The 27,715-nt window shown below is 46.6% G+C and overlaps 1 protein-coding gene across 1 annotated transcript in view; it reads left to right on the plus strand.

The window, feature by feature from the left end:
* Positions 1-27,715, plus strand: part of LOC140404453 (fibrillin-1-like) — a 716,712-nt gene that overhangs the window by 338,373 nt on the left and 350,624 nt on the right. The window contains exons 17-18 of the mRNA XM_072493009.1: positions 25,576-25,629; positions 26,109-26,234. Of these exons, the coding sequence (XP_072349110.1) occupies positions 25,576-25,629; positions 26,109-26,234 (180 nt within the window). The remainder of the gene's footprint in view (positions 1-25,575; positions 25,630-26,108; positions 26,235-27,715) is intronic.

Raw genomic sequence — 27,715 nt, forward strand, 5'->3', positions numbered from 1 at the left:
TCACCTGACCCACAACTTTTAATACATTTTGGTTATGGGGAGCACAGGGGCCCACTCTACAGGTGTAATGCAACAGAGATCTAAAGTACTTTTAAAACAAAACAATGTTTATTATATGAATCCAGTTAACATTTTATAAACACACAGTAAACATCTTAGCAACTATCAACTCAAATACTCCCCCCAAAGAATACAGTACTCTATAAGTAACCCTTAATCTTTCCTAGCAACATCCATAAGACAAATACCCTCTTTAACAAAGACAGCAGATTTAAATTCTCTACTGAGAGCAGTTATCACTTTTAAATTAGCAAGTGACTTATTTTCATGCAGAGAAAGATCAAAATTATATCTTATTTGGCTGGATGCAGCTCCAACTCTGAAAACAAAACTAAACACACCCTGTAGCTGCTAACTCAAAAATTAAAGTAAAAGCAGACAGACAGCCCAGCTCCACCCACACTCTGGCATCACTGCAGCTATTTGATAAACACCCATTTCTTAAAGGTACATCCACCACAGCTATTTGATAAACACCCATTTCTTAAAGGTACATCCATGACAGCTATTTGATATATGTGTTTCTGGAACATACCTCTTCATTCACCTGAGGAAGGAGCAGTGCTCTGAAAGCTAGTGACATCGAAACAAACCTGTTGGACTTTAATCTGGTGTTGTAAGACTTCGTACTGTGCTCACCCCAGTCCAACGCTGGCATCTCCACATCATAGCTATTTGATAAACACCCATTTCTTAAAGGTACTCTCACATGACACCTCCAATTCCTTACAGATCTAACAAAACGACTGGTGTTGTCAGTCCTGTAGTGGCTGCCCTCGCAGTGCTGGGGCAGCCCAGACGGTGGAGAAGGCAGCAGTGTCAATGCAGGCTGGAGGCGGCACTCCTTGTGCAGGAGGCCGCCGTACACCCTGAAGACCCAGCAGTCAATCAGGCTGAGGAGGAGCCCAGAGGGGGACGCCAGTGACAGCCCAAAGTGTACAGGCGTTGTTGGTCTTTCGAATGGGATGACGGACAGCATGTGCCGCAGGAGACTCCGTCTCAACAATGAGACAGTGCGGCACCTGTGCCATGTCCTCACGGACTTGACAACCTAGGAGCCGGTTTAGCACAGTGGGCTAAACAGCTGGCTTATACAGAAGAACAAGGCCAGCAGCGTGGGTTCAATTCCTGTACCGGCCTTCCGAACAGGCGCCGGAATGTGGCGACTAGGGGCTTTTCATAGTAACTTCATCGAAGCTTACTTGTGACAATCAGCAATTATTATTATTATTATTATTGCTTTCCTTCAACCCAGTAACTTTGATGTTTGGATTTCCAGAAGTTTCTTCTGTCTTCACAAATGAAAACGTGACTAATGTACCAGAGGTTCTGAGAAACACATGTTTTATTGCGGAACTGAAGGAAATTAGTATTAATAAAGAAATGGTTTGGGGGAAATTAATGGGATTGCAGGCAGACAAATCTCCAGGGTCTGATAATCATCCCAGAGTACTTAAGGAAGTAGCCCGAGAAATAGTCCATCGGCGGTCATTTTCCCAAATTCTTTGGACTCTGGAATGGTTCCTAAAGATAGGAGGGTAGCTAATATAACCCCACTATTAAAAAAGGGAGGTAGAGAGAAAACTGCCAGTGAGCCTAACGTCGGTGGTTGGGAAGTTGTGTCAAGATGGTGTCAAGGGGCTGATTTAGCACAGTGGGCTAAACAGCTGGCTTGTAATGCAGAACAAGACCAGCAGCGCGGGGGCAATTCTCGTACTGGCCTCCCCAAACCGGCACCGGAATGTGGCAATTAGGGGCTTTTCACAGTAATTTCATGAATAGAACATAGAACAATACAGCGCAGTACAGGCCCTTCGGCCCACGATGTTGCACCGAAACAAAAGCCATCTAACCTACACTATACCATTATCATCCATATGTTTATCCAATAAACTTTTAAATGCCCTCAATGTTGGCGAGTTCACTACTGTAGCAGGTAGGGCATTCCACGGCCTCACTACTCTTTGCGTAAAGAACCTACCTCTGACCTCTGTCCTATATCTATTACCCCTCAGTTTAAAGTTATGTCCCCTCGTGCCAGCCATTTCCATCCGCGGGAGAAGGCTCTCACTGTCCACCCTATCCAACCCCCTAATCATTTTGTATGCCTCTATTAAGTCTCCTCTTAACCTTCTTCTCTCCAACAAAAACAACCTCGAGTCCATCAGCCTTTCCTCATAAGATTTTCCCTCCATACCAGGCAACATCCTGGTAAATCTCCTCTGCACCCGCTCCAAAGCCTCCACGTCCTTCCTATAATGCGGTGACCAGAACTGTACGCAATACTCCAAATGCGGCCGTACCAGAGTTCTGTACAGCTGCAACATGACCTCCTGACTCCGGAACTCAATCCCTCTACCAATAAAGGCCAACACTCCATAGGCCTTCTTCACCACCCTATCAACCTGGGTGGCAACTTTCAGGGATCTATGTACATGGACACCTAGATCCCTCTGCTCATCCACACTTTCAAGAACTTTTCCATTAGCCAAATATTCCACATTCCTGTTATTCCTTCCAAAGTGAATCACCTCACACTTCTCTACATTAAACTCCATTTGCCACCTCTCAGCCCAGCTCTGCAGCTTATCTATATCCCTCTGTAACCTGCTACTTCCTTCCACACTATCGACAACACCACCGACTTTAGTATCGTCTGCAAATTTACTCACCCACCCTTCTGCGCCTTCCTCTAGGTCATTGATAAAAATGACAAACAGCAACGGCCCCAGAACAGATCCTTGTGGTACTCCACTTGTGACTGAACTCCATTCTGAACATTTCCCAGCAACCACCACCCTCTGTCTTCTTTCAGCTAGCCAATTTCTGATCCACATCTCTAAATCACCCTCAATCCCCAGCCTCCGTATTTTCTGCAATAGCCTACCGTGGGGAACCTTATCAAACGCTTTGCTGAAATCCATATACACCACATCAACTGCTCTACCCTCGTCTACCTGTTCAGTCACCTTCTCAAAGAACTCGATAAGGTTTGTGAGGCATGACCTACCCTTCACAAAGCCATGCTGACTATCCCTGATCATATTATTCCTATCTAGGTGATTATAAATCTTGTCTCTTATAATCCCCTCCAAGACTTTACCCACTACAGACGTGAGGCTCACCGGTCTATAGTTGCCGGGGTTGTCTCTGCTCCCCTTTTTGAACAAAGGGACCACATTTGCTATCCTCCAGTCCTCTGGCACTATTCCTGTAGCCAATGATGACATAAAAATCAAAGCCAATGGTCCAGCAATCTCTTCCCTGGCCTCCCAGAGAATCCTAGGATAAATCCCATCAGGTCCCGGGGACTTATCTATTTTCAGCCTGTCCAGAATTGCCAACACCTCTTCCCTACGGACCTCAATGCCATCTAATCTATTTACCTGGAGCTCCGCATTCTCCTCCACAACATTATCTTTTTCCTGAGTGAATACTGACGAAAAATATTCATTTAGTATCTCGCCTATCTCTTCAGACTCTACATACAACTTCCCATCCCTGTCCTTGACTGGTCCTACTCTTTCCCTAGTCATTCGCTTATTCCTGACATACCTATAGAAAGCTTTTGGGTTTTCCTTGATCCTTCCTGCCAAATACTTCTCATGTCCCCTCCTTGCTCGTCTTAGCTCTCTCTTTAGATCCTTCCTCGCTACCTTGTAACTATCCATCGCCCCAACTGAAACTTCACACCTCATCTTCACATAGGCATCCTTCTTCCTCTTAACAAGAGATTCCACTTCTTTGGTAAACCATGGTTCCCTCGCTCGGCACCTTCCTCCCTGCCTGACCGGTACATACTTATCAAGAACACGCAGTAGCTGATCCTTGAACAAGCTCCACTTATCCAGTGTGTCCAACACTTGCAGCCTACTTCTCCACCTTATCCCCCCCATGTCACGTCTAATGGCATCATAATTTCCCTTCCCCCAGCTATAACTCTTGCCCTGTGGTGTATACTTATCCCTTTCCATCCTTAACGTAAACGTCACCGAATTGTGGTCACTGTCCCCAAAGTGCTCACCTACCTCCAAATCCAACACCTGGCCTGGTTCATTACCCAAAACCAAATCCAATGTGGCCTCGCCTCTTGTTGGCCTGTCAACAAACTGTGTCAGGAAACCCTCCTGCACACACTGTACAAAAAACGACCCATCTAATGTACTCGAACTATATCTTTTCCAGTCAATATTTGGAAAGTTAAAGTCTCCCATAATAACTACCCTGTTACTTTCGCTCTTATCCAGGATCATCCTCGCCATCCTTTCCTCTACATCCCTAGAACTATTTGGAGGCCTATAGAAGACTCCCAACAGTGTGACCTCTCCTTTCATGTTTCTAACCTCAGCCCATACTACCTCGGAAGATGAGTCCCCATCTAGCATCCTCTCCGCCACCGTAATACTGCTCTTGACTAGCAGCGCCACACCTCCCCCTCTTTTGCCTCCTTCTCTGAGCTTACTAAAACACCTAAACCCCGGAACCTGCAACATCCATTCCTGTCCCTGCTCTATCCATGTCTCCGAAATGGCCACAACATCGAAATCCCAGGTACCAACCCATGCTGCCAGTTCCCCTACCTTATTTCGTATACTCCTGGCATTGAAGTAGACACGCTTCAAACCACCTACCTGAACACTGGCCCCCTCCTGCGACGTCAAATCTGAGCTCCTGACCTCCTATACTCTCATTCTCCCTTACCCTAAAACTACAATCCAGGTTCCCATGCCCCTGCTGCATTAGTTTAAACCCCCCCAAAGAGCACTAACAAATCTCCCCCCCAGGATATTTGTGCCCCGCAGGTTCAGATGTAGACCATCCTGTCTGTAGAGGTCCCACCTTCCCCAGAAAGAGCCCCAGTTATCCAGAAATCTGAATCCCTCCCGCCTGCACCATCCCTGTAGCCACGTGTTTAATTGCTCTCTCTCCCTATTCCTCATCTCACTATCACGTGGCACGGGCAACAACCCAGAGATAACAACTCTTTGTTCTAGTTCTGAGCTTCCATCCTAGCTCCCTGAAAGCCTGCCTGACATCCTTATCCCCTTTCCTACCTATGTCGTTAGTGCCAATGTGGACCACGACTTGGGGCTGCTCCCCCTCCCCCTTAAGGACCCGGAAAACACGATCCGAGACATCACGTACCCTTGCACCTGGGAGGCAACATACCAAACGTGAGTCTCTCACGCTCCCACAAAATCTCCTATCTGTGCCCCTGACTATCGAGTCCCCAATTACTAATGCTCTGCTCCTCTCCCCCCTTCCCTTCTGAGCAACAGGGACAGACTCCGTGCCAGAGGCCCGTACCCCATGGCTTACCCCTGGTAAGTCCCCCCCCCCCCCCCACAAGTATCCAAAGCGGTATACTTGTTTCTCAGGGGAACGACCGCAGGGGATCCCTGCACTGACTGTTTTTTCCCAGTCCCTCTTACAGTTACCCATCTATCTCCAATCTTTGGTGTAACTAATTCCCTGAAGCTGCTATCTATGACCCCCTCTGCCTCCCGAATGATCCGAAGTTCTTCCAACTCCAGCTCCAGTTCCCTAACTCGGTCTTGGAGGAGCTGGAGATGGCAGCACTTCCTGCAGGTAAAATCAGCAGGGACACGAACGGCATCCCTCACCTCAAACATCCTGCAGGAGGAACATTGCACTCCCTTCCCTGCCATCCCTCTAACTTTCTACCAAGATCTGGCTAACAACTAAATTAAATTTTTTATATAAAAAAAATATTAATAACAATAATAAAATATGCATTGAAGCCTACTTGTGACAATAAGCGAGTATATTACATAAGAACCATTCACCACCGCATTCTGAAGGGCAAATAGGGATGGACAATAAATGCTGGCCATCCAGTGACACCCACATCCCGTAAATTAATTTTTTAAAAACTGGCTCCAAGATAAACATCCAACCACGAATTTGCAGCATTGCTAAGAGCACCTATTTCCACCTCTATTACATACTCCAGCTGCTCCCCTGCCTCAGCGCATCTCTGCTCGTAAAACTCTGATCCATTCTTTGTTATCTCGAGACTTGAATATTCCAACTCAGAATTGCTGAAAAAAGAGACATACTGTGATAAACACCACTGATCATACACTGCGTGTATTACGGTACTGCCATTGTACTCCAGTCATTACAGTAAACCCCGGCCTGCTGGCTCCACCCAGCAGGCTCTGTATAAAAGTGTATGCTCTCCTGCGCTGCCCCCATTCTGGTTCCAACTGCAGGAGGCTTAACATCTAGCACAATAAAGCCTCAATTGTTCACCATTCGTCTCGTAGTCATTGATGGTACATCAATTTATTGTGCTAGAATTTGAAGATGAACATCTTACTCAAGCCGGATCGCCTGGAGCTGAACCCTCACGCAGCCGACGCCACAGCTTCTTTCGAGCACTGGCTAGCCTGCTTTGAAGGATATCTCGGAGCATCCACAGAAGTCCTATCAGGGACTTCCGGTGACAGCGGGTGGGAGGCAGCCGCACATTGGAGGGCTCCCGTTCGGGAACGGCATTTTCGGGGAGTAACGCCCAGTCCTAGGGCCAGCGATGGCAGTAAAAGTCGGGAAATAGCGCAAGGAGAAGAAGGATGTCGAAAAACACCAAAGAAACGGACGGGAAAAAAGTGGCTGAAAGTCCGTTGGAGAGGGGAAAGGTCACCGCGGGGTCAACAAAGAAAATGGAGGCTGGAGCACCAGAGGAGGCCGCAGTGTTTACGGCTGAAGAACTAACTAAGGTGATGGCTGCGGAATTCCAAAAGCAGTTGGCGCAGATTGAGAAATGTATGGAGATGGTGAGGAAGGAGATGAGGGAGGCTTTGAATGTGCTGGTGGAGGAGGCGGTTTCCCCAGTGAAGATGGCAGTGGCGAGCGCAGTGGCAGAGGTGCGAGAGCAAGGGGAGGCGCTGAAGGAAGTGGAGGAGACGGTATTGCAGCACGGTGATCAACTTGCCTCAATGGGGAAGGAGATGCGGAAGGTGATGGACATTAACAAGGATCTGCGAGGAAAAATGGAAAACCTGGAAAACAGATCCAGGTGACAGAATTTGAGGCTTGTGGGGCTGCCCGAAGAAGTTGAAGGACCAAGGCCGATTGAGTATTTTGCCGCGATGCTGGCGAAACTATTGGGGGAGGGGGAGGACCCCTCCCGATATGAACTGGATCGGGCTCAACAGTCGTGGAGGCCTGTACCAAAGGCGAGTGAGCCGCCAAGGGCAGTGACTCTGTGCTTCCGTAGGTACAGTGTGAAGGAGAAGGTCCTGAGCTGGGCCAAGCAGAAGCGGGTGGTGCAGTGGGCTGGAGCTGGTTACGTGTATACCAGTACTTTACGGTGGAGCTGGCGAGGAGGCGGGCTGCCTTCAACCGGGTGAAGAGGGCACTGTACATTGGCAAGGTGCAGTGCGGCATTGTATATCCAGCGAAGCTGAGGGTGACTTACAAGCTCAGGGACTTTTATATTGGAACGGCTGAAGCAGCGGACGAGTTTGCGAAGGCAGAAGGACTGTGGCAGAACTGACAAATTGAGGAATGGTCATGTGCCGATGTAACCTCATGATTGTATTTTCTTTTTTGTATCACTGCGCGCGGGTGTAGAGGCTAAAGGAGCCAATGTTGCATATATTTGGACAAGGGAGGGGACGGGACTTTCACTCGAAAGGAGGGCTCTTTGGGGTGTAGGTGGATATGCGGGGTTTGTGTGCTAAAAGGGGATCTTTGGGCTTTCCTAGGGCCGGGCAAGGGGGAAAGGGACCCGGGCGGGGGCCTCCACGCTGGCCGGTTTAAGCCGGCCAGTGAACGGGAGTGAGGTGGGCGGAGGGGCTGCGGCCATCGGAGCCTGACAGAACAGGGTTCGAGTGATCTAGCCAGGGTGGAAGGTTGGGAGGAGGGAACCGAGGTTGGGAGGAGGAGTTTTACAAGAGGCAGTGGACAGGAGGAGCTGGAGACTTGGGGGGGGGGGGGTGTACAACTTTGGGGTATCATGTACGGTACTCTCTTACAGGCTGGATGGCGTTGGTTGGGGTGGTGGGGTGGAGAGCCGTGTAGATTAAGGGTGACTACGGGTAATCCCTGATTCCTTTTTGTCATTTGTTTATGTAAACATGTGGGTTGGGGGTTGGTGGGCGGATGGGATCGTTGTTATTATGGGGATTGACATGTTATTGTTGATGGGTGTAAATGTGGGAGAAAACATGAAAAAGGAGAATTTTTAAAAAAAATGTTTTTAAAAGAAGTCATATCAGACCCACAGAAGCTCCAAATACTCTACACACGGGTGAGCCCACAAGCTTTCCTCCTCATTCGGGACTCTCCCGCTTACACGGAAGCGATGGAACTGCTGAAAGGGCAGTTCAGCAAGACTGTGAATCAGGTGCAGGATCATCCGCAATCGGCGCGATGTCCGCCAACCGGTGCCAAAAACGGCGCAAATCAGTCCGGCATCGCGCCACCCAAAGGTGCAGAATCCTCCGCATCTTGAGGGGCCGAGCCCTAACCTTGAGGGGCTAGGCCCGCGCCGGACTGATTTCCGCCCCGCCAGCTGGCGGGAAAGGCCTTTGGTGCCCCGCCAGCTGGCGTGAAACTGACTTTGCCGTGCGGCGCATGCGCGGGAGTGTCAGCGGCCGCTCACAGCATCCCTGCGCATGCGCAGTGGAGGGGGTCTCTTCTGCCTCCGCCATGGTGGAGACCATGGTGAAGGCGGAAGGAAAAGAGTGTCCCCACGGCACACGTCCGCCCACGGATCGGTGGGCCCCGATCGCGGGCCAGGCCACCGTGGGGACACCCCCCCGGGGCCAGATCGCCCCGCGCCCCACCCCAGGACACCGGAGCCCGCCCGCGCCACCTTTTCCCGCCGGTAAGAGAGGTGGTTTGATTCTCGCCGGCGGGACAGGCATTCCAGCAGTGGGACTTCGGCCCATCGCGTGCCGGAAAATCGCCGGGGGGGGGGGCCCGGCAACCGGCACGCCGCGATTCCCACCCCTGCCAAATATCCGGTGCCGGAGAATTTGGCAACCGGCGGGGGCGGGATTCACGCCAGCCCCCGGCGATTCTCCCACCCGGCTGGGGGTCGGGAATCCCGCCCCAGGTGTTCGCCAGGCACCTCCTGACCACGAGACGGCAACTCCCAGGGGAGTCCCAGGACGATTTCCTGCGTGCTTTGCGGCTATTTGGCAGAAACTGTAATTGCCAGGCGGTGTCGGCAGTCCAACACACAGAACTGCTGATCAGAGACGCCTATGTCACGGGCATTAAGTCCAATTACGTCCACCAGTGATTATTAGAGGGGGGTACACTCGGCCTTACAGAGACTGTACAGCTCGCTAACTCCTTAGAAGTGTCCTCCTGCAATCTGGAGTCCTACACCTCAGTTGTAAATAAAAGCAGATTGTCCCAATTTCTCAATGCAATCCTTCAAACGCGGGATAGGATAAGAGTCTGTTCTTGTAACTGCATCACTTTTCGATAGTCCACACACAACCGCTGGGTACCGTCTGGTTTAGGTACCATCACTATGGGTGAGCTCCATTGGCTGCAACCCACTTCAATTATGCCATTTTTAAGCATACTCTCAATCTCTTTGTTAACCTGTGCCAATTTTAAAGGGTTAAGTCTATATGGATGTTGTTTGATCAGAACAGCATTTCCCACATCTACATCATGTATAGCCATTTTAGTACTTCCCAATTTATCTCTACAAACTTGCCCATGTGATATCAATAACTCTTTTAGGTCAGTTCATTTTTCCTCTGGAAGGTAACTTAACAATTCATCCCAATTTTTAAGAACATCCTCATTTTCCAATTTAATTTGAGGTATGTCAAATTCACAGTCATCTGGATTTGGTTCGTCACTTTGAGTTAGAATCATTAAAACCTCCTTTTTCTCTCCTTCCCTTTCAAAGTACCTTTTAAGCATATTCACATGAGTCTTCCTTCTATCTGGTGTTTTTACCACATAATTCACCTCACTTAATTTCCTTTCAATCTGATACGGTCCACAAAACCTAGCTTTTAAAGGCTCCCCTACCACTGGTAACAACACTAAAACTTTATCCCCACTGGCAAAACTACGAACTTTGGATTTTTTGTCCGCTACCCGTTTCATCACATTTTGTGCAACTTTCAAATGTTGTCTAGCCAATTCACATTCCCTAAAATTAGACACGTAATCCAATAGTGTAATTTCCGATTTCTCACCCACCAACTTTTCCTTAATCAATTTAAGTGGTCCTCTTACCTCATGACCAAAAATTAGTTCAAAAGGACTAAATTTGGTAGACTCATTAGGTGCATCCCTAATTGCAAACAATACGAATGGGATTCCTTTATCCCAATCCTCTGGATAATCTTGACAATGCACCCTCAACATTGTCTTTAATGTCTGGTGCCACCTTTCTAACGCTCCCTGCGATTCTGGATGGTACACAGTTGATTTAAATTGTTTTATTCCTGAAGCTATCCATAACTTCTTTGAATAACTTTGAGGTAAAATTTGATCCTTGATCCGATTGAATTTCTATGGGTAGTCCATATCTAGTAAAGAATTTAAGTAACTCCTCCACAATCCTTTTAGCTGTAATATTACGTACTGGAATGGCCTCTGGAAACCTAGTAGACACATCCATTATAGTCAAAAGATATTGATTTTCACTTTTTGTTTTAGGAAGCGGTCCGACGCAATCAATTATGACCCTCGTAAAAGGTTCCTCAAATGCTGGAATGGGTATTAAGGGTGCTGGTTTTATCACTGCTTGAGGTTTCTCTATCACTTGACATGTGTGATATGATTGACAAAATTTAACTACATCTTTCTGTAGACCAGGCCAATAAAAATGTTTCTGGGTTTTAACTTGAGTTTTCCTTATTCCCAAATGACCTCCCACTGGTACCTCATGTGCAACTCGCAACACCTCCTTTCTATACCCTACCGGCAATACTACTTGATACTAGGGCAGCACGGTAACATTGTGGATAGCACAATTGCTTCACAGCTCCAGGGTCCCAGGTTCGATTCCGGCTTGGGTCACTGTCTGTGCGGAGTCTTCACGTTCTCCCCGTGTGTGCGTGGGTTTCCTCCGGGTGCTCCGGTTTCCTCCCACAGTCCAAAGATGTGCAGGTTAGGTGGATTGGCCATGATAAATTGCCGTTAGTGTCCAAAATTGCCCTTGGTGTTGGGTTGGGTTATGGGGAAAGGGTGGAGGTGTTGACCTTGGTTAGGGTGCTCTTTCCAAGAGCCGGTACAGACTCGATGGGCCGAATGGCCTCCTTCTGCACTGTAAATTCTATGATAATCTATGAACTTCTGCCCACTTTTCATCTGCCTGCATATCTACAGGTCTCCATTTTCTCATCAAGACATCACTTTTACGGAAAAAACACTCTGGTATGCACTCAGATTCCTCTTCCGTATATGCTTTCTGATATATCCGTTTTATTTCTACATCTTTCTGTTGTAACTCCGCCAATTTTCCTGAGCTAAAAATATCCGCCTCATCCTCCACCTGTTCTTGTTCTTTTTCAACCATCTGATCAAAAATTGTTTCTTATAATTGCACTTCACCTTCATTTTCACTCTTTGATTTCTCCTCTTGTCTTAACCTGTGACTTTGCGACCTTGTTACCACACAATCCAGAAAAATCCCAGGATATTCGTCCTTCAACACTTCAGTTGACTGATTTTCCACAATAGGCATCACTCCCACCTGCGATCCAGCTATATCATTACCCAAGATAAACTGTATTCCTGGACAAGATAGTTTATCTATTACTCCTACTACCACTTCACCACTCTTCACTGGACCTTACCTTATAAAATGGAACGCTACTCCTCTCACTCTGAATTCCACATATCACCACCTTTTCTGGCAACATTCTTCCCAAACTACATAATTCCTAATCTCTTACCATTAAAGATTGACTAGCCCCTGTATCTCTTAAAATTGTGACTTCTTTACCTGATCCTCCTGATACACATGAGTAAACTTTACCCACATAAGTAAATTCTTTAAAGATATCTGGCACCTTCTTAACAATTACTTCTTGAACAGGCTGTACACTCGTTTGCACCTCCTTCGCTTCCCTTGGGCTTTCCTTTACCACTCTTAACAAATCCCACTGTCTTATTCTATTTTACCACATCAGCCTTTCGAGTGCTTTTCTTCAACCACCAACACTGTGGCTTTACATGGCCTAGTTTATTACAGTGAAAACATTTGAAACTTTTCATTTCTTTTCCACCCTCCTGGATTTCCTTTTTAATCTGAGGTACACTCTCTTTATTGTCTCCCATCAGATCACCTTTACCTTTACCACTTGAATATTTCTCATGTCCCCAGTTTCTATCCCTCACCGGCTGAAACTGATGTCGGAAACCAATCTTTGATTTATGAACTAATTCATAATCATCTGCCATTTCTACTGCTAATCTCGCAGTTTTAACCCTCTGTTCTTCCACATGAGTTCGCGCTACATCAGGAATAGAATTTTTAAACTCCTCCAAAAGTATAATTTCTCAGAGAGCTTCATACGTTTGCTCTATTTTCAAAGCCCTTATCCACCTATCAAAATTACTCTGTTTGAGCCTTTCAAACTCCATGTATGTTTGACCAAATTCTTTCCTTAAATTTCTAAACCTTTGTCTGTAAGTTTCAGGCACTAGCTCATATGCACTTAAGATGGATTTCTTCACCTCCTCATACTTTCCAGATACCTCCTCCGGTAGTGATGCAAACACTTCACAAGCTCTACCTACCAGCTTTGTTTGAATCAGTAATACCCATATGTCCTGTGGCCATTTCATTTGTTTAGCTACATTCTCAAATGAAATGAAAAAGGCTTCCACTTCCTTCTCGTCAAACCTTGGCAATGCTTAGACATATTTAAATAGATTTCCACCAAGCCTTCGACTATGACGCTCTTTCTCACTATCCTCATCACTATCCTGCAACTGTATGTTTCCCATTACGTCTGCCAATTTTAACTGACTTTCATGTTTCATGGCCATTTTTATCTTTATCTTTTTCCCTGATCTGTATCTCCCCTTCTTTTTCTTTTTGTTCTGCTAGGGCTATTCTTTCTTTTCTCCTTTCTTCTCTCTCCTTTTCTTTTTCCTCTCTCTCTTTCTCTCTCTCTTTCCTCTCTCTCACTCTCGTATTCAAGCCGCTTTAATTCTTTCTCATGTTCCATTTGTTTAATTTGCAACTGAATTTTTGCCATTTCCAATGAGTCAAAAGGTATCTCAGGCAACTTTAAATGCTTAACCACTGCCATAATTACATCATCTTTTCGCATTTTGTCAGGTAATGTTAACCGCAATCTTTTTGCCAAATCTAACTGTCTGCTTTTCGTCTCTGTCCATAAGGTACTGCGTGTGACATTCTCCACCCCCAAAAACTTCTGAGCCTCTGAAAGAGCCATTGTTCTCCCCACTTTAACTAAAATACCATACCGGAAAAGCAACAAACCTTCACTGTCTTTAAGTTCACAAAAGCCAATCCAATAGATAGACTTTTATCCCCCTCAAACCCCAATTGTTATGGGCGAGGCGTTTTCAGAACCCCAAAATGTATCATGGAGTTCAACCAACCTCCCCCTTTAATGCTATTTGTTGCTTTTCCGAGCACACGGCTTGTTCTCCAGGTGTGATACAGCAATTATGGACAAATGGTTTTTAAACACAAAACAATGTTTATTCCATGAACTCGACTTAACCCTTTTAAATAAACATTGGATCTCTTAACACCCCCTAACTTCAAAGATAACCCCGAAAATATTACAACACTAAATAATCAAGAGAACAAAGAAAATAAAGCACAGGAACAGGTCCTTCGGCCCTCCCAGCCTGCGCCGATCCAGATCCTTTATCTAAGCCTGTCTTCTGTTTTCCAAGGATCTACTTCCATCTGTTCCCCGCCCGTTCATATATCTGTCTAGATGCATCTTAAATGATGCTATCGTGCCCGCCTCTACCACCTCTGCTGGCAAAGAGTTTAAGGCACCCACCACCCTCTGCGTAAAAAACTTTCCTGGCACATCTCCCTTAAACTTTCCCCCTCTCACCTTGAAATCATGACCCCTTGTAATTGACACCCCCACTCTTGGAAAAAGCTTGTTGTTATCCACCCTGTTCCTACATCTCATAATTTTGTAGACCTCAATCAGGTCCCCCCTCAACCTCCGTCTTTCCAATGAAAACAATCCTAATCTACTCAACCTTTCTTCATAGCTAGCACCCTCCATACCAGGCAATATCCTGGTGAACCTCCTCTGCACCCTCTCTAAAGCAGCCACATCCTTCTGGTAATGTGGCGACCAGAACTGCACGCAGTATTCAACATGTGGCCTAACCAAAGCCCTATACAACTGTAACATGACCTGCCGACTCTTGTACTCAATACCCCGTCCAATGAAGGAAAGCATGCTGTAAGCCTTCTTGACCACTCTATCGACCTGCTTTGCCACCTTCAGGGTACAATGGACCTGAACTCCCAGATCTGTACATCAATTTTCCCCAGGACTCTTCCATTGACCATATAGTCCGCTCTTGAATTAGATCTTCCAAAATGCATCACCTTGCATTTGCCTGGATTGAACTCCATCTGCCATTCTGCCCAACTCTCCAATCTATCTATATTTTGCTGTATTCTCTGACAGTCCTCCTCGCAATCTGCAACTCCACCAACCTTAGTATCATCTGCAAACTTGCTAATCAGACCACCTATACCTTCGTCCAGATCATTTATGTATATCACAAACAACAGTAGTCCGAGCACAGATCCCTGTGGAACACCACTAGTCACCTTTCTCCATTTTGAGACACTCCCTTCCACCATTACTCTCTGTCTCCTGCTGCCCAGCCAGTTCTTTATCCATCTAGCTAGTACACCCTGAACCCCATACGACTTCACTTTTTCCATCAACCTGCCATGGGAAACTTTATCAAACGCCTTACTGAAGTCCATGTATATGACATCTACATCCCTTCCCTCATCAATTAACTTTGTCACTTCCTCAAAGAATTCTATTAGGTTTGTAAGACATGACCTTCCCTGCACAAAACCATGCTGCCTATCACTGATAAGTCTATTTTCTTCCAAATGTGAATATATCCTATCCCTCAGTATCTTCTCCAACAGTTTGCCTACCACTGACGCCACGCTCACAGGTCTATAATTCCCTGGATTATCCCTGCTACCCTTCTTAAACAAAGGGACAACATTAGCAATTCTCCAGTACTCCGAGACCTCACCCGTGCTCAAGAATGCTGCAAAGATATCTGTTAAGGCCCCAGCTATTTATGGTCCCTCGCTTCCCTCAGTAACCTGGGATAGATCCCATCCGGACCTGGGGACTTGTCCACCTTAATGCCTTTTAGAATACCCAAAACTTCCCCCTTCCTTATGCCGACTTGACCTAGAGTATTTAAACATCCATCCCTAGCCTCAACATCCGCCATGTCCCTCTCCTTGGTGAATACCGATGCAAAGTACTCATTAAGAACCTCTGACTCCACGCATAAATTCCCTCTTTTGCCTTTGAGTGGGCCAGTCCTTTCTCTAGTTACCCTCTTGCTCCTTATATACGAATAAAAGGCTTTGGGATTTTCCTTAACCCTGTTAGCCAAAGATATTTCATGACCCCCTTTTAGCCCTCTTTATTGCGCCTTTGAGATTTGTCCTACTTTCCCGATATTCCTCCAAAGCTTCATCAGTTTTAAGTTGCCTAGATCTTATGTATGCTTCCTTTTTCATCTTAACTACTCTCACAATTACACCCGTCATCCATGGTTCCCTAATCTTGCCATTTCTATCCCTCATTTTCACAGGGACATGGCTGTCCTGCACTCTAATCAACCTTTCCTTAAAGGACTCCCAAATTTCAAATGTGGATTTACCCTTAAACAGCTGCTCCCAATCCACATTCCCTAGCTCCTGCCGAATTTTGTAATACTTGGCCTTTCCCCAATTTAGCACTCTTCTTTTAGGACCACTCTCGTCTTTGTCCATGAGTATTCTAAAACTTACGGAATTGTGATCGCTATTCCCAAAGTAATCACCGACTGAAACATCAACCACCTGGCCGGGATCATTCCCCAATACCAGGTCCAGTATGGCCCCTTCCCGAGTTGGACTATTTACATACTGCTCTAAAAAACTCTCCTGGATGCTCCTTACAAATTCTGCTCCATTTACGCCTCCAACACTACATGAGTCCCATTCAATGGTGGGGAAGTTAAAATCTCCCATCATGACCACCCTATTGCTCCTACATTTTTCTATAACCTGTCTACATATTTGTACCTCTACGTCACGCTCGCTTTTGGGAGGCCTGTAGTAAAGTCCCAACAATGTTACTGCACCCTCCCTATTTCTTAGCTCGACCCATATTGCCTCAGTGCTCGAATCCTCCATCGTGCCCTCCTTAATCACAGCTGTGATATCATCTCTTACCAGTAATGCAACTCCTCCACCCCTTTTACCTCCCTCTCTATCCCTCCTGAATCATCTATACCCTGGGATATTTAGTTGCCAGTCTTTCCCTTCCCTCAACCAAGTCTCAGTAATACCAATAACATCAAATTCCCAGGTACTAATCCAAACCCTAAATTCATCTGCCTTACCTGCTACACTTCTCGCATTGAAACAAATGCACCTCAGACCACCTGTCCCTTTGCGTTCATCATCTCTTCCCTGTCTACTCTTTCCCCTTAGTCACATTGAGTTTATTATCTAGTACCTTACTGGCTTTAGTTGCTGCCTCTTTACTGACTTCTAACTTCCTAATCTGGTTCCCATCCCCCTGCCACATTAGTTTAAAACTTCCCCAGCAGTGTTAGCAAAAGCACCCCCTAGGACATTGGTTCCAGTCCTGCCCAGGTGTAGACCATCCAATTTGTAATGGTCCCACCGCCCCCAGAACCGGTTCCAATGTCCCAAAAATCTGAACCCCCTCCCTCCTGCACCATCTCTCATGCCACGTATTCATTCTGACTATTCTTGAATTTCTACTCTGATTGTCTCGTGGCACTGGTAGCAATCCTGAGATTACTACCTTTGAGGTCCTACTTTTTAACTTATCTCCTAACTCCCTAAATTCTTATTGTAGGACCTCATCCCATTTTTTACCTCTATCGTTGGTGCCTATGTGCACCATGACAACTGGCTGTTCACCCTCCCCCTTCAGTATGTCCTGCAGCCGATCTGAGACATCCCTGACCCGTGCACCCGGGAGGCAACATACCATTCGGGAGTCTCGATTTCGACCACAGAAACGCATGTCTACTCCCTTTACAATTGAATCCCCTATGACTATAGCCCTGCCAGACTTTTTCCAGCCCATCTGTGCAGCAGAGCCAGCCACGGTGCCGTGGGCCTGGCTACTAATGCCTTCCCCTGGTGAGTCATCTCCCCCAACAGTATCCAAAACGGTATACCTGTTTTGGAGGGAGATGACCACAGGGGACACCTGCATTGCCTTCCTGCTCTTTCTCTGCCTTTTGGTCACCCATTCCCTGTCTCCCTCACCAATCCTAATCTGCGGTGTGACCAACTCACTGAACGTGCTATCCACGACCTCCTCAGCATCGCGAATGCTCCAAAGTGAGTCCATGCACAGCTCCAGAGGCGTCATGCGGTCTAACAGGAGCTGCAGCTGGACACACTTCCTGTACATGAAGGAGTCAGGGGCATCGGCCGCGTCCCTGAACTCCCACATTGAGCACGAGGAGCATAACACGGGTCTGGGATCTCCTGCCATTTTTACCCTTGACCTTAACTGATTACAAATATAATATCAAATAATGAATAAGTGAAAGGAATAAAGATTTTACTTACCAATCACCATACTTACCAACACACGAAGAGTTAAATTTCTCCCAGCTACTGCTAATTGGAGCACTTTCCTTACCAGTCAATCAGGTCACTGCTTTGCTGTGATGTCACTCTTCAAGGTAAGTTTTTAAAGAGGAAAACTTACCTTCCCGACAGACCCCTGGCCACTGCTCCCGCCGAAAATCTGAAGGCCGCTTCTCCGGCAGCTGTGTCCCCGCCGCTCTCCTCACGCTCTTTTATCCTGTGTCCCCGCCGCTCTCCTCATGCCCTTTAATCTGTGGCCCCGCCGCTCTCCTCGCGCTCTTTTATCCTGTGTCCCCGCAGCTCTCCTCGCGTTCTTTTATCCTGTGTCCCCGCCGCTCTCCTCGTGCTCTTTTATCCTGTGTCCCCGCCGCTCTCCTCATGCCCTTTAATCTGTGGCCCCGCCGCTCTCCTCGCACTCTTTTATCCTGTGTCCCCGCAGCTCTCCTCGCATTCTTTTATCCTGTGTCCCCGCCGCTCTCCTCGTGCTCTTTCACTGAGTCTCCGTTGCTCCCCTCGCGCTCTTTCACTGAGTCTCCGTCGCTCCCCTCGTGCTCTTTCACTGAGTCTCCGCCGCTCTCCTCGCGCTCTTTCACTGAGTCTCCGCTGCTCTCCTCACGCTCTTTCACTGTAAATACAGGTAAAAATAAAACACGTAACCAGCAACCACTCCACCCCACACGAGAACAGCACTCAGCTGTTATGGGCCTGTGCAAAAAATTTAAATCTCTACTACTTACCCAGCAGTCACTTGACAACAGCTCCTCCACAAACCACCTTCAAGGTACAGTGCAAATTTTCCCCGCAACAGCCAATCAGCAACTCCGCTCTACTGCCCTCTGCTGGATGCTTGCCTTGACTTGAACACCTAGGGTGTCTTGCTCAGGTACACTTTCTGGATGCAGTGACCGTAATGCACTGATGCAAATCCTTCAGTTCCTTTCAACATCCAAGAGAGATCTAACACCTTTAAACAGAAACACATCAGGTTAAAGGCATTACTTTTATGAGTTTAAATCACCCAAATGATCCAAAGATAGTCTTTCATGGCAGAGATCACAGCAGATCCAGCTGACTGCAAACACAGACACTCCCAAGCTCTTTTCAAACTGAAACTAAGAAACTGCAAAATGGCTGATCTAAAGCCCAGCTCCACCCATCACTGCATTTCTTAAAGGTACATTGCTTAAACATCTATTTCTTAAAGGTACCCTCATATGACATCACTGACCAATGGTCGATTGCCTTCATGTTTAGTAACACACAGCGGGGCAAGATTAAGAACAACAAGATCTTGAGGTGGAGGATCAAACTCTCCCACCTATAACTACGAGATCTTGTATCGCCTTGGGAACTCAATGAGACCCCAGATGCCCTATCCCATGGTACATGTGCCAGCACACAAGTAGACCGGCTTCGGGCTCTCCATAATGACCTCTGTCACCCGGGTGTTCTTCCACTTTATCAAGGCCCGCAACCTGCCCTACTCCATCGAGGAGGTCAGGACTGTGACCAGGGACTGCCAAGTCTGCGCGGAGTGCAAACCGCAGTTCCACCGGCCGGACAGAGCACACCAAGTAAAGGCCTCCCGCCCCTTTGAGCGCCTCAGCATCTACTTCAAAGGGCCCCTCCCCTCCACTGACCGTAACGTGTACTTTCTCAATATCATTGATGAGCACTCCCGTTTCACTTTCGCCATCCCATGCCCTGACATGACTTCTGCCACTGTCATCAAGGCTTGTATCTTCACCTTGTTTGGTTTCCCCACCTACATCCATAGCGATCGGGGATCCTCCTTCATGAGCGATGAGCTGCGTCAGTTCCTGCTCAGCAAAGGCATCGCCTCGAGCAGGAAGACCAGTTATAACCCCCGGGGAAACGGGCAGGTGGAGAGGGAGAACGCGATGGTCTGGAAGACCGTCCTGCTGGCCCTTTGGCCTAAGGAGTCTCCCACTGGCAGGAGGTCCTCCCCGATGCGCTCCACTCCATCCGGTCGCTCCTGTGCACTGCTACCAATGAGACCCCTCACGAACGTGTGTTTGCCTTCCCTAGGAAGTCCACCTCCGGGGTCTCGCTCCTAACCTGGCTGACAGTTCCTGGGCCCGTCCTCCTCCGGAAGCATGCGAGGAGCCATAAATCAGACCCTCTCGTTGAAAAAGTCCTCCTCCTCCATGCGAACCCACAGTACGCCTACGTGGCACACCATGACAGGCGGCAGGACACAGTCTCCCTCCGGGACTTGGCACCCACTGGTTCCCCATCCACCATCGCCACCTCCCCCGACCTGGTACCGTCCCCTCCCCCTCCGGTTACCACCCCCGCCCCTGCGCCGTTCACCCCCCCACTATCACCGCAACCCCCACCCCGGCAGCGCCCGTCCCCCCACCGGATCCACGACTGGGTGAAGAAAGAGAGGACAACACGCTCCCGGAGTCGCAGGTACCCACATCAGCGCCCACACCACAACCGGGACTGAGGCGATCGCGGCGGAGGGTCAAAGCCCCCGACAGACTCGACCTGCAACGTTGCTTCACCCCCGCTGGACTCTTTCTTTAAACAGGGAGTGAATGTGGTAAACACCACTGATTATACACTGCGTGTATAACGGTACTGCCATTGTACTCCAGTCATTACAGTAAATCCCGGCCTGCTGGCTCCACCCAGCAGGCTCTGTATAAAAGTGTATGCTCTCATGCGCTGCCCCCATTCTGGTTCGAGCTGCAGGAGGCTTAACATCTAGCACAATAAAGCCTCAATTGTTCACCATTCGTCTTGGTCATTTTTAAAAAAAATGTTTTTACTCAAAATTTTTCAATAATTTTTACAAACCACTACAAAAGAAAATATAATACAAAGAGAACAAAACAATATGCCAACTAAAACAATTTAACCCTCTCACAATTTAACAAACAAAACAAAACAAGGTGGGGCCTATGCCCCTTACAAATAAAATGAAATCAACCCCCCCCCCCCCCCCCCCCGGATTGCTGCTGCTGCTGACTTCCATCTAACGTTCCGCGAGAAAATCAAGGAGCGGTTGCCACCGCCTGGAGAACCCCTGCATGGACCCTCGCAAGGCAAACTTCATCTTCTCCAACCTGAGAAACCCCGCCATGTCATGGACCCAAGCCTCTCAGCTTGGGGGCTAAGCATCCTTCCACATTAAAAAGAGCCTTCTCCGAGCTACCAAGGAGGCAAAGGCTAGAACTCCGGCCTCTTTCAACTCCTGCAATCCCGGATCATCCACTATCCCAAATATCGCTATCCCCCAGCTCGGTTTTACCCGGGTGTCCAAGACCTTGGACATGGCCTTTGCAAAGCCTTTCCAAAATTCCATAAGTGCCGGGCATGTCCAAAACATATGAGCATGGTTCGCTGGGCTCCCTGAACATCTCCCACACCTGTCCTCTACCCCAAAGAACTTACTCATTCTCGCCCCTGTCGTATGCGCCCGGTGCACCACTTTAAACTGAATCAGGCTCAGCCTGGCGCAAGATGAGGAGGAATTGACCCTGCCCAGGGCGTCATCCCACAGGCCCTCATCCAGCTCCTCACCCAGCTCCTCCTCCCACTTGCCCTTCAGCTCTTCCACCGAGGCCTCCTCCGCATCCTGCAGCTCCTAGTATATGTCCGACACTTTGCCATCCCCCACCCAAACGCTCGAGACCACCCTGTCCTGTATCCTCCGGGCAGGTAGCAGCGGGAATTCCCCCACCTGCTTTTTCACAAACCTGCATGTACCTAAAAGTGTTCCCTGGGGGCAACCCAAATTTCTCCTCTAGTGCTCTCAGACTGGCAAAAGTCCCATCGACAAACATGTCCCCCATCCTTTTGATTCCCGCCCTGTGCCAGCTTAGGAACCCGCTGTCTATCCTACCTGGAACGAACCTGTGGTTGTTCCGTATCGGGGCCCAGACTGAGGCCCCTACCTCCCCCCTATGCCGCCTCCACTGCCCCCAAATCCTTAGTGTCGCCGCCACCACCGGGCTCGTGGTATACCGTTTCGGCGGAAGCAGCAACGGTGCCATCACCAGTGCCCCCAGACTAGTATCTATACAGGACACTGCTTCAAACCGTTTCCATGCCGCCCCCGCTCCCTCCATTACCCATTTCCGAATCATAGACGCATTCGCTGTCCAGTAATAGCTGCACAAGTTCGGCAGCGCCAACCCCCCCCCCCCCCCCACGCCCCGACTGCGCTCCAATAACAGTCTCTTAACCCGCGGGGTCTTATTTGCCCACATATTCCTGAAGAATATTAGGCAAAATGCTTTAATATTAAGTCTCCTTTTTCAGCAATACTCGATTGTGTGCCACCAGACAACTATTCTAATCCCTTCCAGCTGACCTCCCACATTTTACCTTCTGTAAATTTGAGGTCATACAAAACTGTGCATCCCTCGGGAGGGACGGTGGCACAGTGGTTAGCACTGCTGCCTCACAGCGCTGAGGGCCCGGGTTCAATTCCGGCTCCGGGTAACTGTCCGTGTGGAGTTTGCACATTCTCCGTGGGTCTCACCCCCACAACCCAAAGATGTGCAGGTAGGTGGAGTGGCCACGCTAAATTGCCTCTTAATTGGAAAAAAAAGAATTGGGTACTCTAAATTTATTTTAGAAAAAACTGTGTAACCCTGTCCCTTGATTTACACACATTTCTGTCTACTAATCACTACTGTCCTCGGTGACCTACATTGACTGCCAGTCAAGAAATGCCTCGGCTTTAAAATGCTCATACTTGTTTTCAGTTCCTTCATTGCCTCAATCCATCTCTGTAACCAGCCTCATAACTCTCTGATATATCTGTGCTCATATAATTCTGACCTCTTTAGCATCCCTGATTTTATTTACTTCAACTTTAGTGTTGTGCCTTTAGATACCCAAAGCCCTAAGATCTGGAAGTTCCCCAAACCCCATTTTCCTCCTTTCAGATAGACGCCATAAACAGATCAACCATGACCTTATCAAAGGTCAGAGCAGGTTAAAGAGGCAGAATGGCCTACTCCTGCTTCTAACTTGTGTGTTTGTGTTATGTCTACCTTTTTGACCAAGCTATTTATCATCTACCTTAATGACACTTCACGTGGTGCAGTGTTTGGCTTTATCATGCTCCTGTAAAGTGCCTTGGGATATTGTATTATGTTAAAGATGCCACGTGAATACAAATTGTTGTTGTTGGAGGCAAACAATAGATGGATGTATTATGGAGATTCTAAAGTAAAGAAAAGAATAATAAGTTGTGCTGATTGGATTAAATCAAGTGGGATGGAAGGAGGTTCACATGGAGCATAAATACTTGTAAAGGATCAATTCTAGGTTTATTCTGTGCATTCACCTTCTGCATTTAATACAGCATTTAAATTAAACATTCTAACTCCTCTTCCTCATTCAGATCCTCTGCAGCTCGTTCACGATTTTGTGATCGATTAGTTAAGACAATAAACATTTTTAGTTAGGGCCCTAGATGTTCTGTAGAGGGCGCCGCTCTTTTTAGATGGTAGGCACTTTTAGTGGAAAAGTCCCATAAAGTGTCAATTGGCAGTCTTCCGATGGCAAAATCCAGTGTATTTTATTATTTTAAAGGGTGAATGACTTTTGTTTTCGCTCTTTTGTTTCAAATATGCTTTACTTGCTATTAATCCTAACCTATATTTTTCCAGGAGGGCATGGTCAAAGACTTGTTGTATTATATCACTTCAATTGTTTGTAAGACTTGTAGTAATGCAATGCATTATAGAACATAGAACATAGAACGCTACAGCGCAGTACAGGCCCTTCGGCCCACGATGTTGCACCGACATGGGAAGTCAAAAAACAAAAGCCATCTAACCTACACTATGCCATTATCATCCATATGCTTATCCAATAAACTTTTAAATGCCCTCAATGTTGGCGAGTTCACTACTATTGCAGGTAAGGCATTCCACGGCCTCACCACTCTTTGCATAAAGAACCTACCTCTGACCTCTGTCCTATATCTATTACCCCTCCGTTTAAGGCTATGTCCCCTCGTGCTAGCCATTTCCATCCGCGGGAGAAGGCTCTCACTGTCCACCCTATCTAACCCTCTGATCATTTTGTATGCCTCTATTAAGTCTCCTCTTAACCTTCTTCTCTCTAACGAAAACAACCTCAAGTCCATCAGCCTTTCCTCATAAGATTTTCCCTCCATACCAGGCAACATCCTGGTAAATCTCCTCTGCACCCGTTCCAAAGCTTCCACGTCCTTCCTATAATGAGGTGACCAGAACTGTACGCAATACTCGAAATGCGGCCGTACTAGAGTTTTTTACAGCTGCAACGTGACCTCATGACTCCGAAACTCAATCCCTCTACCAATAAAGGCCAACACGCCATAGGCCTTCTTCACAACCCTATCAACCTGGGTGGCAACTTTCAGGGATCTATGTGCATGGACACCGAGATCCCTCTGCTCATCCACACTTCCAAGAATTTTACCATTAGCCAAATATTCCGCATTCCTGTTATTCCTTCCAAAGTGAATCACCTCACACTTCTCTACATTAAACTCCATTTGCCACCTCTCAGCCCAGCTCTGCAGCTTATCTATGTCCCTCTGTAACCTGCAACATCCTTCCGCACTGTCGACAACACCACGACTTTAGTGTCGTCTGCAAATTTACTCACCCACCCTTCTGCGCCCGCCTCTAGGTCATTTACAAAAATGACAAACAGCAACGGCCCCAGAACAGATCCTTGTGGTACACCACTTGTAACTGAACTCCATTCTGAACATTTCCCATCAACCACCACCCTCTGTCTTCTTTCAGCTAGCCAATTTCTGATCCACATCGCTAAATCACCCTCAATCCCCAGCCTCCGTATTTTCTGCAATAGCCTACCGTGGGGAACCTTATCAAACGCTTTACTGAAATCCATATACACCACATCAACTGCTCTACCCTCGTCTACCTGTTCAGTCACCTTCTCAAAGAACTCGATAAGGTTTGTGAGGCATGACTTCCCCTTCACAAAGCCATGCTGACTATCTCTAATCATATTATTCCTATCTAGATGATTATAAATCTTGTCTCTTATAATCCCCTCCAAGACTTTACCCACAACAGACGTGAGGCTCACCGGTCTATAGTTGCCGGGGTTGTCTCTACTCCCCTTCTTGAACAAAGGGACCACATTTGCTATCCTCCAGTCCTCTGGCACTATTCCTGTAGCCAATGATGACATAAAAATCAAAGCCAAAGTCTCAGCAATCTCTTCCCTGGCTTCCCAGAGAATCCTAGGATAAATCGCATCAGGCCCCGGGGACTTATCTATTTTCAGCCTATTATCAACTTCCTTTGTTGACATCCTTCACTTCCTCAAATATTAGTGAATCCAGCTCAATTTTGTGAATTAAAAAACTTCTCTGTGTCTCAGTTGCAATCGCTAAATGTGAAATGAGTTTGAGAATTTTGACTTATTTTTAGCGACCGATAGGTGTGCACCATAGAAATCCCAAGCGATCAGTAAAAATTGGAAGCTGTGAAACTAGAGGCCTATTTAGGAAATGGGAATGTCACAGGAGATGGAGGGATGTTTGGAATTTGAAGTTGTGATGTTAGGCATATTTGGACTTGTCAATTCGTCTTTGAAGCTACATATGCCTGTCCAGAAAATATTGTCATATTTTACTTATTTTCCCACAGCTGAATATCATGCACTGTGCAGCAGTGGGCCTGGTATAACAAGTGATGGGAGAGGTAACTGTTCAATGAATTTACTCTGACTAAAGTAAACACATGTATTCATTTAAACTATACCATAATACTCAATGTCATAATGTATTCTATTGTATGCTCTGTCATGTTGCAGCATATTTTAAGATAATGTTGATAAACATTTTGACCTTCACACTTGCGGCTATGATGTGATTTTAATTACAACATTGCTATGGACTCCAGCCTGGAAGCTGTACTTTTAGAACAGACTCATTGAAAAATGTTAAATTTAAAATCTCTGGAATTTGCATTAAACAGTTTTTACACTAGAATTTCGAAAGCAACATCTCACATTCATGTACAGTTTTTTTAATGTGAATTCTGTTTCTTTTTGGCATATGAAGAATGTTAATTTTTATATCATGCTATATTTACTTTATTCTCTCCTGACAGAATTAAGGTTGATTCATTTTTGTAAAACTAAGAGAAATTCTCTTGTGACAAATCCTTTGTTTTCACAGACATCAATGAATGTGCATTGGACCCTGATATTTGTCCTAATGGTGTATGTGAGAACACTCGTGGCAGTTACCGATGTGTTTGCAATTCTGGCTACGAAGTTGACATATCTGGGAAAAAATGTGTTGGTATGTATATAAAAATTGGCACTAGAAATTCAATCAAAGTGACTCGGTCAAAAAGGGCTTATGGTTATTGACCTTGATTCTTCTACATGGGTAAAACTCCGTGCTTTCAGACAATTTCACTTGCACAACCATAACCCAAAGAGTGATAGAAATGTATAGTTTGAAATTTGACATTTAAGCATGAAAGCATTTTTCTTTTATTTATTTCTGAACCTTTAAATTCATGGTCTCTGGTTTCAAAGTGATAATTGGGTTTAATGTGTGGGTGAGGACAGTTAGCATGCTTTATGCATTTCTTTATGCTCGTTTGCTGCTTATTATCAGTACACACTGTTGGCTAACATCAGTACAAAATGGAGAACCAAATGTGCAGGTATTTCCCTATCAGTACATAGCCCTTCAATCAGCAAGTCCTCTGATGTGCCTCCTCTTGACAACACACACAAACTGTGTCCTTCACAGTCCCAGATTAAAACATCTGAGGAGTTTGGCTCCCAGGAGTGAAGTGTGAAGGCCCACCAGAGTGAGGACATGCTTTGGCTTCAATGCAAGCTCTCTTCTATAAACAAATAGCTCCACTGCTTGGGGATACCTTGGGAGAGTTGGAGGCTAAGAGAGTAAACCCTGACAAAAAGTCTGGAGTGGAGCCCAAAGACGGACTGTTGTCTAAACATGTCATCTTTCGGCAAGTCTTGTGTGAAAGGTGGTCCTCTGCATTGTCAGAAATCTTGTGCATTTACCTCATTGTTACAAACTTAATGCTCTTATATTAATTTTGCTATTACAGTATTAATGTTAACAAAATTCTCGCTACTCCAACACCCTCCTTTCAAATCCTTGAAGTTAGATGTTCAGGTGGTCTGTAGGCCTTTTAACCTTTCCACATCTTGTTTGGCGTTCTGTTGTGAGAGTGGTAGACTCTATGGTTCTTGTTGTTGGCTTGGAAGTTGGACTGACATTTGGATCTGGTTTTATCCATTTCTTCCATTGTTTGATGGAACCAGTCGGGGAAGTCGAGAATGGGATCCTGATGTTTAAGCAGCCTGGACTTGTACCCTGGCAAGGATACTCCAGTCTTGTTGCAAGGCATTGACACAATGTGAGAAACAGCAGTTATAAGTAACTTGATTTCTGTAGAAAACAAATGTTATGGGCTGTTTCCAGCAAAGTGAGGAATCAACATGTCCCACTAGACCTTGTGTCCTAGATTACTAGTCCAGTAAACTAACTACATACATTTATACAGTAGAGGGGTACAGGTATGGAGCTGACTCCATCCTAGGGAATTCCATATCTCTGTCCATTGCTAAACTGATGACTCTGGGTCCGTGCCTCCTTACATCACTGTGTTGATGGTACTGTACTCTGTCCCACACTAAACTTGTATGTACCAGATCCTACTGCTACACCACCTAAAGTCACATAGGTAGGAAATGCTTACCCTCTATCCAATGTCTATTTGGAGTAGTGAGACTGAGATT

Source organism: Scyliorhinus torazame, chromosome 30, assembly GCF_047496885.1.
Source record: "Scyliorhinus torazame isolate Kashiwa2021f chromosome 30, sScyTor2.1, whole genome shotgun sequence".
Lineage (NCBI taxonomy): Eukaryota > Metazoa > Chordata > Chondrichthyes > Carcharhiniformes > Scyliorhinidae > Scyliorhinus > Scyliorhinus torazame.